At 45.4% G+C, this 17915-nt stretch overlaps 1 protein-coding gene across 1 annotated transcript in view; it reads right to left on the bottom strand.

Moving 5' to 3' along the window:
- The window catches only part of NIBAN1 (niban apoptosis regulator 1), a 154284-nt gene that overhangs the window by 60754 nt on the left and 75615 nt on the right, over positions 1 to 17915 (bottom strand). The window contains exons 4-5 of the mRNA XM_084782130.1: positions 16381 to 16495; positions 12584 to 12748 (exon numbers count right to left, since the gene is read on the bottom strand). Of these exons, the coding sequence (XP_084638256.1) occupies positions 12584 to 12748; positions 16381 to 16495 (280 nt within the window). The remainder of the gene's footprint in view (positions 1 to 12583; positions 12749 to 16380; positions 16496 to 17915) is intronic.

The raw sequence follows: 17915 nt of genomic DNA on the forward strand, positions 1-17915 counted from the left end.
CTAATATGTGTGAGGCCTTGGGCTCAATCCGAAGCCTGGGGAGGGGTCTTGGAAAAGAAAGACGGAAAGGAACCATCAACAATTGTTCTCCTTGTGGGGATCAGAAAGGACCAGGCTGTGATCAGAAATGTCCCCAGGAGGACATCCGGCCTGATTCAACATGTTTTCTGGAACAGAACCACTCGGGGCTGGCCAAGATGGACCAGGCAGAAATGACTTGCCTACTTCATGTGTCTTTTATCCCACCTCTCCTTCAACACCAGGAGATAATTCCACAAATTCTCCACTGTTGACAGGATGGACTGGCTTCACAAACGCAGCCTATGTCTCTGTTTTGCACTCCCGCCCCACCCCCACCCCACCCCCAGGATCTAAGACAATGGTCTAGACAAGACATCCATTAATGAAGGTTCTTTTTTTAAAAAATATTTATTTACTATATATACATTGTTTTGCCTGCATGTACCCCTGCATGCCAGAAGAGGGCACCAGATCTCATAGATGGTTGTGAGCCACCATGTGGTTGCTGGGAATTGAACTCAGGACCTTGGGAAGAGCAGGTGGCGCCCTTAACCTCTGAACCATCTCTCCAGCCCCTTAATAAAGGTTCTTTTGTTCAATTTTTGTCTCTCTCAGTGACGGCCACTATCGTGAGCGGCCACCTAATTCAGATGATGCAGGAGGCCTCAGCTCTTCTCTCAGCTTCTCCCAGCAGAGGCCACACCCTAACCTCCCACAGGAAAGGAAGTTGGCAGGGAGTGACATGGTCTGGTAAGGTGTGAAAGTGGGTCTTAAGATGTGGCTTCTCCCCAACTTCCCTCTCCTTCACTCCCTTTTCTAAGCCCCGGAAAGCAGAAGTGCCTCCTTGGCTTCTGGATGTTGGTGACTTCAAGCATGCCTTTTACTCTCCTGAAGAAATCACTAAAGGAACAAACTCAGGTCAAGGCAGGGCCTGCTTCCTCTCGGCAGCAGCCAAGACTCTACCTAACAAGCTGAGCATGGTGCCTCAGAGCAGTAGTCCCAGCTCTCAGCAGGCCGAGGCAGGCAGATTAGAAACCCAAGGCTAGCCTGGCCATCGTAATGAGTTAGAGGCCAGCCTGAGCTATGTGTGATGCTGTCTTAAGCAAATAGGCAGTCCAGTTAACAGGAAAAAAAAGTTCTGAAGGGAAGACAAAGTAAATGATAAGATATTTAAAACATAAGTAGTTTATGTTTCATGTAGAAGCACCAGAAGTCCTCAAACCCCGTGCGTGCAATAGATCTGGCAAAATTATTCTCATCTATCCATTCACATGAGCAAAGCAATTCAAGCACTGGAGAGCAATGTTATGGTATGCAGTTGACCACAGAAACCCCCATTTGGGTTAAGGCACAACTTCATGTTTCAAAGCGAAGACTTCTGCATCTCCATCACCACCCGAATTTCAACAGATGCACAGCGATTCACTTCCTCTCAAACCAATACTAAGAAAGCATCCGTGCCAGGCTTACTATGAAATGACTAACCTCAAGTCACCAGGCCCCAAGCAGGAACTGGATTAGATTTTTCTCTGAAATACCAGCTCGTCAAAGACTGGCTTACAAGAGGTGCTTAATAAGTACCTGCCAATGAAGAATGTTCACACACACACTATAGCGCTCACCTCAGAGGAGTTTATTCTTAAGCGAAATATGAGCAACCGTGGCCTGGGATCATGGATTCAGGTTGCCCCAAGCAGTATGTTCCAATGTGGAAACAGTAAAGGCGTTCATAGTTACAGAACAAAAAAAGTCTTAAGTCACGACTCTTTAAATGTACTGGTGGCCAGATGTCAGATCGGTGGGCTAAAACAAAATGGAGACGCTTCTACAATAGGTTTCAGATGCCACCCCACAACATTATTAGTTCTTGGGTGGAGGAAGCCAGTGGCATGTTTGAGTGCATTCCAAAAGGCTCCTCACGCCAGCCACAAGGTTGTTAACCCACCCGCAGAGGTGGATAACAAGTGGTCATGAAGGAGCCTCAAGGTATCTCAAGAGTCTGGTCCTGCAACATTCCAACTCTCCACAAGGTTTTAATCAGTCTTGGAAAACAGAAGGCTGGGGTATGGCTTTTCTCTGCAAACTCCAATTCACAGGAGCATGAATTTTGATGGCAAACTGTCTAGGTTTAGAACCTTGTATTGAACCAGCCGTCATCACTGAACTGCTGCATGGGAGTCTTCATTCATACAGTAAGAAGGAAGCGGCACCCAGGCATGCTTTGGAGACACCAACAGAGTGGTTTCCCAAGTACAGCATCCTAGGCCAGTAGGAAACAAAGCCCTTGCAGACGCCCTTAGTTAAATCGAGGTCATTCTGGGATAGGTTAGGTCCATCATCTGGTGTGGCTGGTGTTTTTAAAGGGGAAATTTGAGGTCAGCAAGATGGCTCAGTATGTAAACATACTTGCTAAATACCCTGAGTCTCATCCCCAGGACCCACTTGGAAGGAGAGCCCCAACTACTGTCTTCTGACCTCCACGCTACCCCCCACATATAAATAAATATATAAATAAATGCAAGTGTTAAAGGTGAAGGAAGGGGACATTCAGCCACAGACACAGTCACAGACACAGGGGAGATGCCACACCACGTCAAGACAAAGGCAGGTCTCAGGGAAGTGGCTAAAAGCCAAGGAGAAAAAAAGCCTGCGGTGGGGCCCCTCTCACTGTCCTCAGAAGAAACGGCCATTGCCTGCATCACGACATAGGGCTCCCAGCCTCTAAAACTAGGAATAAATTTCGAGTACTGAGGTCACTCGGCCACAGCAACCCTGGCAAACCAACTCAGAAACCCAACTCAAAAAGGACCTTGAAGCGATTTGAAAGTGTTACTAGCGCCCAAGGAAACTCACAGCTGGATTTGAAAGTGTTATCAGCGCCCAAGGAAATGCACAGTCGAGATGCATTTCTCATAAAATCCCAGGATACCAAGGGTGAAGAGAGACTTTGTGTTTCTTTTTGAAACAGGCTAACTTCAAACTTGCTATGTAACAGAAGTTGGCCTTGAACTCTTGACACCCCTGCCTCTACCCTCCCAAGTGCTGCGATTACAGGCATGCGTCTCCACAGCCAGCTGAGAAAATGTTTTTGAAATAGTTCAAATTATTCCCAAAGGAGCAATTAAGCTGACAGCAAATATTTCAACTTCAGTGACGGAAGCTAATGATCACCGAGGACAGTGATGACAGAAAGATAGTGGCCGCCCTAGAATTTCATATGCACTGTAAAGAAATAGAACCCTGTTATAGTCCTAAAACAATTTATAAATACAAGTCACTAGTTTAAAATCTTCCCTCAGAAAAAGCCCCAAGAGGGGCTTACTCGCAGGTCCCAGCCCTGAGGAGCTGTTAGCATTCGGTGGCTTGCTGAGGGGGCGTTGCTTTTCTGGGGCTGGGCAGATGGTGTCCACTGGTAGATGACACACACTACAGGGCCTGAGCTCACAGCATGCCCACATGGGCAGCACCGATTGGACTCGGTGGATTAAAATAAATAAATAAGGACATGAAGTTGGGGCAGAAATGGGATAAAGGGACCCAGGAGAAGGTGAAGGGGGAGAAGAGGGCAGAAATTATCAAGACATTACACTTGTCAAAAAATTGTTATTTTTTTTAAAAAGAGCCTTTAAGCTAAGATACATTTATGTGAAATTTCTAGCAAATACTAAACATAAGAACAATTCCAGCCTTACCTAAACTACTTCCTGTTATAAAAATAGGATGAGAACATTCTGTACATGTCTTCAGGATCCAACCCAGGGCCTCATGCGTGCTAGGGACGTGCTTGACCACTAAGCTACATGTCCAACCCTCCAATCCATTTTATAAAATATGAATGATCTTAATAGCAAGGTCTGAGAAAGCCATTAACCAGCAGGAAACTTACATACAAAACACACTCATCAATTCATAACAGATGAGAAAACTCCTTAAAGATATTGATAAACAAAATAAAAATCAAATTCCTATAAGCAAGCAACAAACAGAACGTGCTCACAGTGGCACTGTGAGTAACAAATTCTGGAAGCAGCCCAGGTCCCCGTCAACAGCAAACTGAGGCTTAGAAATTACAGCACATTAGTACGATGGAATAGATTTAGCACTGAAAGGCAGTGGCTGACAACTTGTACAAGTGAGGCACAGGAACAGAATATTAATACAGAGGTCATGGGAAAAGACATGGTTAGATTTTAAGTGGATAAAGTTTGAAAATATGGTAGACAATCACTCATACATGATAAAACTGCAGAAAAAGAGCAACACAAAAACATCTAAGATGGCCAGGTGTGGTGGCGCACGCCTTTAATCCCAGCACTCGGGAGGCAGCGGCAGGCGGATCACTTTAAGTTTGAGGCCAGCCTGGTCTACAAAGCAACTCTAGAACAGCCAAGGCTACACAGGGAAACCCTGTCTCAAAAAACAACAACAACAACAACAACAAAATCCAAGATGGCATGTTATCAAAGGAAGGATGGAGAAAAGGCTGGAAGAGGTTTCAGAGGTAACTAATGCTCATTACACCTGATAAATATTTCATAAGTATTCTTTTGTATCTACTCAATATTTAACTTAAGAACCTCGAAACAGCTAATAGAATGAAGCCACTGCTCCTGGTTGGGGCTCTTCCTCTCTCATCCTGCGAATCTATTCACACCATGGGATACAGGACACACTGCTCATCTTTCTACACTGTGTCAGAATTTCCTCCAAATTCTCCTGTGTGCTGACTTTGAAAAGACTCATAGGCCCGGGCGGTGGTGGCACACGCCTTTAATCCTAGCACTTGGGAGGCAGAGGCTGGTGGATCGCTGTAAGTTCAAGGCCAGCCTGGACTACAAAGTGAGTCTAGGCCACCTAAGGCTACACAGAAAAACCCAGTCTTGAAAAACCAAAAAAAAAAAAAAAAGAAAAAAAAAAAAAAAAAAAAAGAAAGAAAGAAAGAAAGAAAAAGACACATAGCACATAGGCCAAGTAGAATCCTCCCATATTAAAGCAGCCATCACACAACGTCTCTCACTCTAAGTGAGTTTCAATCTTAACATAGCCTAACTACAAGTTAAAAAAAATAAAAATAAAACTTGAAAGCTATTCAAATTTCCCCACAGGCAATAATAATATATTTTAAAGATCCAGTGATTTTGGAGCATACCCAATCTTAATGATACAGATCTTACATTATTGCATGAATTAACTCTACAATTCTTTGCTTGCATAACTGCTTTCCGTTATTGGTCTGACTGGCTAGCCCTTAAGTATTATAGCTATATTATTTTTAGACCTCTACGCCAAAATAACTATTTAGCCCAGCAGAAGCGGGAAAGGGAGTGGGTGCTGGTGTCACAGAAACATCATTGTTTGGCAAGAAGTATTCAACTGTATGTAGTTCCCTGGCAACGTGGTTTTAAGCACCAAAAGACCTAAGACTGTGCTGGGGTGATGAACCCAAATGCCTGAGAGGCACGATTTCCCATACTCTAGCCTCTGGGGGCACCCCTCTCCCACGTCCACCTCTTAGGCTGCATTGAGAACACTAAGTAACCTAAGTAGAACCAAAGGGTTAAGTATTATAAAGGCATGTTTTAGTTCAATGACGTCTACAGTGTTTCAGCCCATGTACTCATGCGCAATAAATTCTTTAAATTTAAATAGTATAAATTCATATGCATTTACATTTTAATTACATATAATTTAGCCAACTTACAATCTACACTATCAAACACTTTATATTCTAGGTCTATCTAAGGTAAGTGATCTGGTCATGTTTAGCCAGTAGGCAGAACAGCAAGGTCAGCTTTAGATAATAGCACTAATCAAGAAACCTACACATCTGAGGTCTCCAAGGACCTTGTGTGACTGCTTTAGATCTGTTTCACTGTGGAGCACGGCACGGGATCATGAGAGGAGTTTAAGAGTCACGTGTTCAAAATGTCCGCAAGATTGCTTGTTCTTATATAAAGTAATGTCGAGGGCTGGAGAGATGGCTCAGTGGTTAAGAGCACTGCTTGCCCTTCCAAAGGACCTGGGTTCAATTCTCAGCACCCACATGGCAGCTCACAACTGTCTGTAACTCCAAGATCTGACACCCTCACACCAATGCACATAAATTAAAATTAAATAAAATATTTTAAAAAATAATGTCAAGAATCAGTAGGCGATGTCTACCTGAAATAGATGTCCAGGGGCCTGTCAGAGCATCCAGGACAAGCGGTGTCCTACCTAAGCTTTATCATGACCAAAGTCTAAGGTATAGAATAGGTGACCACAAAGTTTCTTTCCAAATCTGGGGTCTTATATATAATCAGCAAGGTTCAGAAAAGGAGGTGATGGCTTTGGAGAAACCCTCTCTCACACTCACAGAGGACAAAGGGAAATACTTGCTATTATAGAAAGTATTGGCCACATTACACAGTAAGCACAGGCGACAATCAGAGAGAAGCAGTCTGTGCACAGAGAACGAGTTTAAGGGATGTCCTTTACGCTTATCCCTTCTAAAACAAGATGCTGACATGTCATTAATTAGGAAACACTAGTTACCAAACGCTTTGGTATGTGTTTGTGTGTTTTTTTTTTGGGGGGGGGTCACAGCTGTGTGCTTGCAAGTTAAAGCATTCAAAGAGCTGTTTATAAAAATTGCAGTTTTTACGTTTTGCTATCTTCCAATATTGTTTATTTGTAGTACACTAGCCAAAAATGATTAGGCATAAGTTAGAATTTTCCAGCTCCTAGATCTGTTGTCCACAGACATGCATGCCACAAATTCAGAAGTGTGTTCTCATATATTACGTAATAAAAGTCACTCTGTATTTTCAGTTGGAATTGATTGGTGCTCATGCCAGACAGTCCCTCAAGTAATAAATTTGCTTTGGAGGTATTGCTAGACTACGTGTAGATATTAAGTTGGTGAAAATAAACCCCAAGACCTGCTGCCGAGTGCTGAAGACCATAAAACACTAGGTTGAGGTAAACACATTAAAGGGATCGGCTGCATATCATTTGAATCGTAAAGTCTTTTTCTGTTCTGAAATCCAATTTAGCTCGGCAACGTGTTCTGAACACCTAAAAACGTGAAGTGTCAGAATCAAATTTAATCAGAGTGTTTGCTTTCACGTGAGCGTTCTGGCTAAGAGCTCAGGGCACCCAGCACTGACAAAGGAACCACTTCTAAAATGTGACCGCCTGATGGCTTCACATCCAGCCTGGCTCACCCCACCAAAGCCCCTGGAGGTTACAAGCGCGATGGAATTGCTTTCAGGGTGGCCTCCGTTACATCGCCGTGATCTCTCAGCCTGAGTCCTCTGGGGTCTTGTGGGTGTTCTCAACCCATTGCCCTCCTCTTCCCTGGAGATTCTACTGTCGCTCTTCCTGAGTGAATGCACCAGCACTTGCTTAGTGGGAGCCCTGGCTGTCCTTCAGGCGAGCGCAGCAACCCTGCCCAGCTTTCACTTCTATCACAGAATCACCAACCACTCCAGCCGTACTACTCTGTCAATCTCACCCTCTCCACTTTCCAAATCCCTTAAGGCAAGAACAATGCCTATCTGGTGACGGATTCTCTCACTAATTCATGCCCTCTGTCTGGGCAGGCTATCTGTTGTCGCCTGCCCAGACTTCCTAAACGGCCTCCTGGCACCAACAAAATGTTACTCTCCCATCCAGGCTGCTGACGCTGCAGTCACGCGACCCCCCTGAAAGTAAGTGAAGATCAGGCCACTTATCTGCTTGCAGCTCCTGCAGGGAAAGTCCAAGTTCCTAACACAGAACACAGAGCCCCTTTCTAGCTGGATCTAATCCATCCCCCCCCCCCCCGTTGTCTCCTCTTCCTGATCTGCACCCTCCAGATCACAGAGCCCCTTTGGTTCCTCTGAGAGTCCATAATCTGCGTTGCTTCCCAGCTCTTGGGTATCCTATTCCTCCCAGAGGAACACGGTCTCTCTCTCTCTCTTTTCCTGCATCTTCGCTGCAGGAGAAGCAGGCATTCATGGATACTGGCCATCATGTTCGGCTCTGTATTCATGAAGCACAGGGCTGAGTTTTGGAGAAGAAAGATGCCTCAGAATATCCTGGAAATATAAACCCCACCACTGTGTGCGCCCCCCCCCCCCACATGGTCAGGGACTATGGGCTGCAGTGTGAATTCTAAATGGGCAGGTGATGGCAGCTACTGTACACAGATGCCACGTGAGAACTGAGTTGGGATGCGACGGTCTACAAAGATCTATCTTGTGAGGCCGTCTTACGTTTACCCAGCACACTTGGAGCTCCTTAGTGAAAACAATCCTAGTGGCTGCTCCCTGCTCCTGAAGAGCGAAGGACCGCGGATCTCTCCACTTGTCCTCATCCATCTGCAGACAGCCATACTATGTAAGAAGAGGCTAGTGACGGGACCTCTGTCAAGCTTTGAGAGGAAATACATACACCTCTTAAGTACAACAGAAGTGCTTCTGGATTCCGAATGAATGGATATGAATACGTAGAACAATTTGTACATTTTTGGGACAAGCGGGCTGGGCTCTTGTTGGCCTGAGCACTAGGGGATGTATCTTAAGAAAACCCAAGTGGGACCGACAGTGGCTGACTTCACGGACTCAAACATCTAGGACCCCGTCCTCAATGGGGCTGTACAGTGGCCTGAGAGCCAATGGAGCAGTGACAATAGCAGACTGAGTCCCTTCTGCTTGCTTGAGGCAGAAGGCAAGAGTGGCAGAAGCCCCTTCAGAGTCTCAGGCCCTAGTCACAGGCAGTATTTTCTAGCCCTTTCTGAACAACTCTGGCAGCTACAGTGAACTGGCAGCGCGAGAGAGCCTCTTAATAGCTTATTCAAGGCCACACAATGAATAATAGGTAGAGGCTTGGGACAGAAAAACTGCTTCAGTAAAGACAGTGGTACATTGTGCCATCAAATACAAGGGGGGGAAAAACCAGGGGGTGGGGCAAGATGGGAAAACCCCATGAGCTCATTGGTGTGCAACAACCAAGGACTGCTCTCTGTGGTGCCGTGATGGCCTATGCCCAGTTGTCTGCAGAAAGACTCAATGGGCGAACAAATGCTCTTTGGTTTGAAGAGTCCAGGGAAATATAACTAGACTCCATTGTCTTCATGTCTTGACAACATCCCAGAGAGCAGAGCTGGCTTCTGAACGGACTGAGATCTTCCATAAATGGTGTCTAAATGCAGACTACACACCATCCAAAACTCCTCAGAGAAATTCCTATTATGTACAAGGAATGGGGAATGCAGCGAGTCCCTTTAACTGGGCAGAGCACATCCTCTGTTCAGCGCAACTTTGTATTTCTTGGGTTCTATGCCAGCCATGTGCTCTCACTAGACCAAGACCCCAAAGTACAGAGGTTCTAAGTATATTGAAAACTGAGTCAATGGCAGGCAAGTTTCTGTCTCTCACACACTAAAGACACAAGGCATGATATTCACAAGGGAATCGTTTCCATAAAGGCTCTAGTTAAGAGACAGGATTATGTTCCTCGGAGCTGGTGTAGCAAAACAGAGTTGCATCTTTTATTAGCTTCCACTGACACACACGTTTAAACCCAGAATTAGGAACTGGCAAGAGGGCTCGCCAGTAATGGCGCTTGCTGCCAAGCCTGACAAAATGAGTTTGATCCTCAGAACCTGCACAGTAGGAGGAAAGAACAAATTCCCAAAATTATTATCTCATCTCCATATGCATGCCACGGCATGTGTACACATACATGCACACCCATATACATACATACATATATATATTCATGCATGTGTGCATACATATATACATGTATGCATATACATACACACAAACACATACAAAAATACATATATACATGCATGCATACATATATACCAAGAACTGGCTGAGTTGTAGCACCAGTAACTGTCACTCCATGAAACTGATAGTTTCAAGGAAATCTCCAAACATGAAAATAGGTGTACGATAAAATTAGCTGCAGTGTGTGTGGTGGGGTACTTTTTTACTGTGACTCAGCTCAAAACTAATGTGTTCAGAGGCCTCCCCCACAAAACAAACTTAAAATTCTGTACAAGGCTGGAGGTATGGCTCAGTATTTGACAAAGTGCTTACTTAGCATGTCCTCAGCACTACACATGGACAAATGCTTGTTGACTTACATCATGTGCACCATAATTTGAAAATGCATCTAATATAGCCATGCGGTGGTGACACACAGCTTTAATCCAAGCACTGAGGAGGCAGAGGCAGATGGATCTCTGTGAATTAGTTCAAGGCCAGTCTGGTCTACAAAGTGAGTTCCAGAACAGCCAAGGCTACACAAAGAAACACTATCTCAGGAAAAAGAAAAGAAAGGAGAGGAGAGAGAGAGAGAGAGAGAGAGAGAGAGAGAGAGAGAGAGAGAGAGAGAAGGAAAGAAAAAGAAAATGCCTTAAACATGCTCAAACACATACCTAACCCTACAGTTGTGTAAAATCATCTGCTGCAAAGCCAGTTTTACAATAAAGTATTGGATTCTCCCCCCACCCCCCTACAGTGACAGGTGGGCGTTTTGTAGGCTGGTCAACTGCAAAGCCACAAACCACAAAATGCAACACAGCAGAGAGAGAGAGCTCTTGTTACACATCAAGGGGGAGCATCACACTGCACATAGCCATCCCAGATGGGAACCACTTTTGCACCATCATGATCTGGAAGATTCTGCAGTTGAGCTATTTCAGGGCTGGGAGCGTCTGTACACACTTCTCTTGGCAATGTCTTCTCGTTACTCTGTAATGCATTAGCTTTGCCAGCTGTCGAATTAGAACTTGTGGGTGTACTTGTTCTTCCATCCTGTTTGCATTTGGGCTGCAAAAGAGAGGAACTTCCTGTGCTTCATTACTCTACAGCCATACAGGGCTGGCACAGACCAAGCCTCTTCTGTGACATTTGACTGCCTGCCTTTCCAAGTGCCAAGGAACACAAAGTTCAGTCACCTGCAAGCCCAGACAAGCATACATCCATATAAAAATGTCACAAATGACACACTGGAATAAAAAAAAAATCCTTTAAAAATTTTTATTTACTCATAGATGAATGAGTAAATCCATACCTAGAAGCAAAATAATGCTATCTAAAGCAGTGCCACTCTGAGTGTGCCCAGTAACAAGACTTCTTAGTTTGTCAGAAAAGCAAACACTTCCTCCCACCAGTCACAGTGACTCAGACTGAGGGTAGAAACCAAGTTCCTGTGTTTTAGTTAAAATGTAAGGTTAGTTTTCTTAGCCAGGCGTGATGACTCAACGCTTTTAATGCCAACACTGGGGGGGGGGGGTAGGGGCTGGAGGGTGGTGGCTGGGGCCGAGGCAGGCGGATCTCTGTGAGTTCGAAGCCAGCCTGGTCTACAGAGCAAGTGCAGGACAGCCAAGGCTACATAGAGAAACCTTGTTGGGGGCGGGGGGAGAATTAGTTTTCTTTTAAATTATGTGTGTTGAGTATGCTCACATGAATGCCGGTGTCCACCGTGGCCAGAGAAGGGTATCAGATCTCCCTGGAGCTGATATTACAGGCAGTTGTGAGCTACCTGACGTGGGTGCTAGGAACTGCCCTCTAGTTCTCTGTGAGTGTAGCAAGCACTCATGACCACCAAGCTACCAGACTTTAATCGGGTTTTCCCTTCAACTTTTAAGAACTGCCTCTGTGGGTTAGGTGAAGTCCTCCTAAGGGCAGCATGTGAAAGGCTTGGTCCCCTGCTTTGTGCTTGTGGTAGAATCTTGAAAGGGATGCAGTGTGGTGGAAACACTTGAAGATGATTGAGGACCGGCCCTTGAAGTAGATTATGGGCCCCTAGCCGCCTCCTCCCTCTTGCTTCCCTCTTGCTGAGACGTGCAGCCCTATCATAGGCCCAGAGCAACAGGACCAACTAACTACATGCAGCAACCTCCAAAATGTAAGCCAACATAAACTTCCTTCGTTACAGCGATAGGAGGCTAAGCAAGAGGACCGCTAATTGAAAAACAAATATTAGATTACAGTGAACCGTGCCACTGATCTTTACTGAGTAACTGTTACACAGAAATAAACGAGGAAATAAATGAGAAGTGATGTAAAGACTAGGGCCAGCCAGGGTCAATTGGCACATTCTTGCTGGCATATAATTAAAAACACCAGGGAAGCTGGGCACGGTGGCACATGCTCATAACCCCGGTGCTCGAGAGCCTGAGGCAGGAGGTTCACTATGAGTTCAAGACCAACCTGGGCTGCACAGCTAGTATTACATAGCAAGACCCTGTATTCAAAACCAAACAATCCTCCAAAATGGACAAACCAACAAAATAAAAACAGCAGGAGAAAGGAGCAGGGGGAATCATAGGAATAACAGAATGGGCAGGATAATGGCTCACCAGAGAACAGCTTAGAGCTGGCCCGAACCAGCCATCAAGTAACTGCTCTATGCTCCACTGACACTCCAGGCTCCCTGTGCTCAAAATTCACTGCCCGCGCCCACCTTTCCCTCCCTAGGACAATGCCCTCTGGGGCTCTAAGAATTATGGTAGCGGATGACTGACCAAGGCAGTCCGGAAGAAAAGTGGCCATCGGGGGAAGAGAGCAGCTGAGCCTACCGTGGTTCAGGTGTCTGATGCAGTCATTCAGAAGAGCGCTGAACTTCTGCTGTTCCGCGGCCTCGTGGAAACAGAAGTAGCCATGCCTGAGGTACGGCTGCCACAGGTACACCGGGAATGCCTTGGGCAGGACCACAAAGGGCTGAGAGCTCTTCTCACTGGGAGCTGGAGAAATAGTGGAAACACGGGTTGTTTCTAGGCACGAGTCTCGTGTCTTAAGTACATATTTCAATGTGCAACAGTATCTGCAGCAGCCACAGGTAGCGAGGTGGGAGGGAAATGGGTTCATAGCCCCTTCAACATGCTGCCAACACAGCCTTTCTTCCCGCAGGTATAGAGTATGCCTCTCCAGGGAGAGACACAGACAGGCAGCACATCTTCCTCACCTGCCTACTGTCAAGCGCATCTCCAAAGCCACGCACACACACGGGGCTCCCTTCTCATGTCCCTGTGGAGCTCCCTTGCTCCTTGCAGGCTCCGGTTCCCCAGGTTTCTTCCTCCACGGCAAAGCTGAGCAGCATCTGCTGACCTCACAGTCTATTCCTATTCTTACTTCAGTCCGTTCCCCGCCCCTCCAGCTCCTGAACCCAATGACTGAAGTCACTAGTGCCATCCTGGCCAGCAGCCCATGGTTTATCTACTCACTATAGATAAGTGTTTCTTTAATCTCACCTGTAACACTTGTGGCTGCTGCTGGCAACCTGTTCTTTGGACAACAGTTCCTCGCACTGAGTGCATCTCTCCTGGTTCTCATCATGCCTTTTTTTTTTTTTTAAATATTCTATTATACCTTATGGCTTCCTTTGCCAGCCTTCCATCTCCCTGCTAAACAGACGCATGTTTGGCTCCCCTCTCCTCTTGGTCTGTCTGTATCCCTCCAAACGATGTCCATCCATCCCACAACCTGAAGTTATTCCCATAATCCTTATCACCTTCCTTCTTTTTCCATCATGCTATTTTAGAAAAAAACCATTTCTCCCTTTATGGGGTGGTTTAAAAGTCTCCTTTTCTGGGAAGCCTTCGCTGGCACCTGCCATGGATACGGAACTCTGCATTCTCTATGTTCTCCTAAAATATGGCAGTGGCGGATTTCCCTGCCTGGTACCCCCTGGAGATGAAGGGGGGGTAGATGAGCCCTGCTTCTTGATTCTTAAGGGTACACCCTTCCCTGAACAGTGGCTCCCAGAGGACGGAGACCACTTCTGACATATCTTTGTATCCGCAGCCCACAGCAGAGTTGTAGAGCCTCGAAGACATTCAACTGAATGAGCTGGTCTGCTCTGCTGGTCTGGAAAAAATTTAGAAGCTCCTACACCAGACACCTAGCCCCACACTCATTTTCTGTCACTGTCGCTTGGAGGTTGCAGAGTAGTTACCCAATATCTGGGCTCAATTCTAGACACACACACATACACACACATACACACAGACATACACACTAAAATGGTTAACTATTTCTTCAAAATCAAATGTTAGAAATTCGTGTGAAACCATGTCTGTCTTGGAAGCCATACCCCAGGCCATGCATGGTGATGCACACCTTTAATCCCAGCCCTTGGGAGGCAGAGGCAGGCAGATCTCTGTGAGTTCGAGGCCAGCCTGGTCTACTAAGTGAGTCCAGGACAGCCAGGACTACACACAGAGAAACCTTGTCTTGAAAAAAAAAACCAGAAAAAAAACAAAAAAAGAAACTGCATCCTCCTCTTCCTCCCCTTCCTCCTTCACACTATCCGCGGCACCCATGTTGTTGTTAGAATAGTAGGTGCTAATAAGTGCCCAAGCCTAGAAATGAAAGAGGAGAAAGGAAGACGAGCCACGCTAACCCTGGGGCACACTCAAATGTTTGTAAGAGGATAATAACGCCTTGCACATTTAACTTGAATTACATTGTGTTCAGCAAACCAGACTCCAACCCATGAAGTGCCAAATACATGACTCACCGTAGTGAAGAGCGGGGACACTTTTGACCAATCACCCTGGCTGAACATTCCACAAAAGACATATATAATTACCCATTAGGCTCCAGTGCTTTCCTCAACCGAAGTCAATCCCTCCCATTTTTATGTGTTTAAATTTGTTCTTTTGGGTAGAAAGTAGCACCACGGGATAGGGCTGATTAATGTGGCTTCTGAAGCAAAGTCTTCGTGCCCTTTCCAAGACATCCTGATTTTATACAAACAACAGAAAGTAACACTGTCTCTCTATACTCAAAAGCTTCAACAGTCCCCCCAAAATTCAAAATTAGCCTCTAGCTACCGCTCGATAAACCTCCCATAACAATTTTCTAGATTCCATCCATCTCCGTTTTTTTTTTTTCCTGAGTTGAAATGCACAAATGGTCTACTGTGGAATATTCTATATTTAAAACTCATCAGGCCGCAACATACAATAAAAATAGTCATGGAAATGCTGTGTGTGAAGCCCTGGGCTATCTCGGTGTGAGTCACACAGGCCCTGTGCCTCTCATTCCTTCTGATATGATCTCATCAATAAATCCATAAGAGCATCATCTGTTCTGGCAGATTACATTGCGAAGTTCTGGAAAGACTCTCCAATGCCAACACACTGGTATTCCTATTTTCAGCTGCAGGTACACAGCCAACATGGCAGATCGGTAGATGTTGGAAGAAAATATCATGTATAATACTAGTTACTAGGCACATAAAACATTGCTTCAGCCTGAATTATTTAGTAATAATTTGATAATCCAGGTTTATGGTCCATGTACTACCTATAATTGTATTATTAAAGCACCACACTAAGCAATCTACACCAGAATAACAACCAATAGAATGATTATATAGTTCTCCATAAATTCTAATGAAATGATGGTGCCCATTAATAAGATCCAAGGCTGTCTTCAAGGAGGCAGGTGATGAATGTGTGCTGTGATTTACCAGCACGGAGGGAGTTATTACATTATGCACAGTTCATGAATTCCTATGAAATGCCCTATTTAGCCTATACAGTCCCATCATCTTCTCTACATAAAAATAAGTAAAATGAATAGGAACCATAGAATTTTAAAGCTGGCAAGATTCTCCCAAATTTTTCAAGTTCAAAGCTCCATGTTAAAGCAGAAGGAACAGAAACCATAGATGCTCAGAGCCCGCTACCCTGAAAGCATTCCCTACGTGGCACAGTGGGGAGCTGCAGCTCCCCAGCTCTCAGGCCAATGCTCTCGGCAGCAGCACTCCGCGCGGTTATTTATAGACTGGTGAACAGAGGCAATGCTCTCTTTGACTCAGTAGCTATGAGTCCCTGTAACCTTTATTTTATGTATTTAGATGATGATCCCTAACAAATCAAGAGCTGCTTACTGAGAAACGAAATCGTACATGTCCCCCGGGATGCCTAACCTGTTCGTTTCTGCTGTCTTGAGTGTCGTTATTAAAGTCTACAGCGTAGCCCTGAAGCTCCAAGACACCCGACCAAGAACACCACACTCCATGTGCCAGGAACGCAGCAGCTGCCTGGGTGACTGAGTGGACGGGAGGTAACGGGAACAGTATAATGTGGACTCAGAGTAAAGTAATTCCAGTTTCCAGCTGATGGTGGAGTGTAAGGAATCAGCACCGGGTTTCTCCACCCTGGCATTACTGGCACCTTAAACCACTCATCTCTTATGGTCACGGTCACCCTGTGTACTGTGGGTTGTTTAACAGCATCGTCTACAGCAAACATCTTCCAAGTCTTCAGCTACCACCAACTGGCCCTGGAAGGGGACCGTTCTCCCTCTTTGAGGGCTGCTTGTCTAGCTATACAAAGTAACTTTAGAAAAAGACAGAGCGACTCACCAGTGGGGTCTGGGAAATGCTTATCAGATAAGAGGCTATATTCCTCTTCTGAGGTTAACACCTTGCCGCCTGCTGGAAGAATCCTGCTTTTAGGAACAGCTCCTCTCTGATAGGCCTGAGAAGAAAAGGGAGGAATGAATGATTTCCCCCAATATATATTTTTGGAAAATGTTAGAAATATTTTTTAAAAAAAAACAAACAAGTCCAGACACATATACCCAGTGTCGTCACCATGCTATGTCATTTATTTACTTTTTTTTTCTTTTTTTCTTTTGGTTTTCATTCTTGCTGCTTACAAGGTGGTATGTTTTTACTTCTGTTTGATGGTCATTCCCAGCATGGGAAACCAAAACCTCTAATCTCAGGGAGATTCCCAGGAGGTGTGTTCTTAAACAGAAGGACAGAATATCAGTAGCATCTAATGGTCCATTTCAGATGCTGATGTCTCTGGCTCATCCTGATAACCAAAAGCTTGGCAATCTTCTCTCTTTCTCTGTGTGTGTGTGGGGGGGGGGGAAGGGGGGAGAGAGGGAGAGAGAGAGAGAGAAGAGAGAGGAGAGAGGAGAGAGGAGAGAGGAGAGAGAGAAAGACACACTGCACAAAGTACTCAGCTGGCGTGGGCATATGATACTGAGCCAAACTGTGGAACGTGTAACTACAATAATAGTTACTATGGAGTTTCAGCAAAAACACAAAAAATGTTACCATAATAAAATGTGCAATCATTGCCCTGAAATGTGACTGGATTTTCTACAGTGGAGTCATCAGAATAGAAGTGCAGTTTTATGACATCAGAGGACATTCTGGCTGGCAGATAAGACATTTTGCTGTCTGAGAAACCCGAATGACATCCAGTGCCCCGCTAAGTGCCTGTGCCGACACGCCCCAGGGACAAACAAATGAGACGCAGTGCAAACGTGTGCATCCGATGGGTGTCCAACGGACAAGCTGACTGTCAAGGCAAATTATTGAAAGTGGCAACTTGGGGGCAAGTTGAGAATTGAAACCAAGAAACTGTGGGACCCAAACTCTGAAGTGTGCCTTTGGGAATAACTAAAATAACATTGATCTGGGCAACAAACTCAAAATAGCAATAACACAGTCTCCATCTGTAAGACGGTGCCTGGAGAGGCCAGAACAAAACAGACACTCAGAGTGCTAAGGAACCGTCTTACCACTTGGAAGAAGCACTGGCCAGCTGCTTAAACACACTGGCACCCAGAGCATAGCAGGACAACCTGTCTTCATGTGATGTTGAGATAGGTGTGAAGTGGTGTGATTCAGACAGGACTCAACTGTGAACTTTGTCTGGGGTCCTAATAAGCGTCTATGCACATCCTGTCATTTGATCTTCAAACAGCACCACGGCATTATCTCCATTTTACAAGTGAGAACCTAAAACTCACTGAGGTCAATTAAAGTGCAATGACCCAGCGGTGAGGGACAGACTCCAGACACATCCTCGTATCTGTCAGGTCCCCAGGAAACGTGAGGGAATTTGGGATGGACTATGAAATGAGAACACTCTGATGTCC

This window comes from Acomys minous (assembly GCF_964271855.1).
Source record: "Acomys minous genome assembly, chromosome: 1".
Taxonomy (NCBI): Eukaryota; Metazoa; Chordata; class Mammalia; order Rodentia; family Muridae; genus Acomys; species Acomys minous.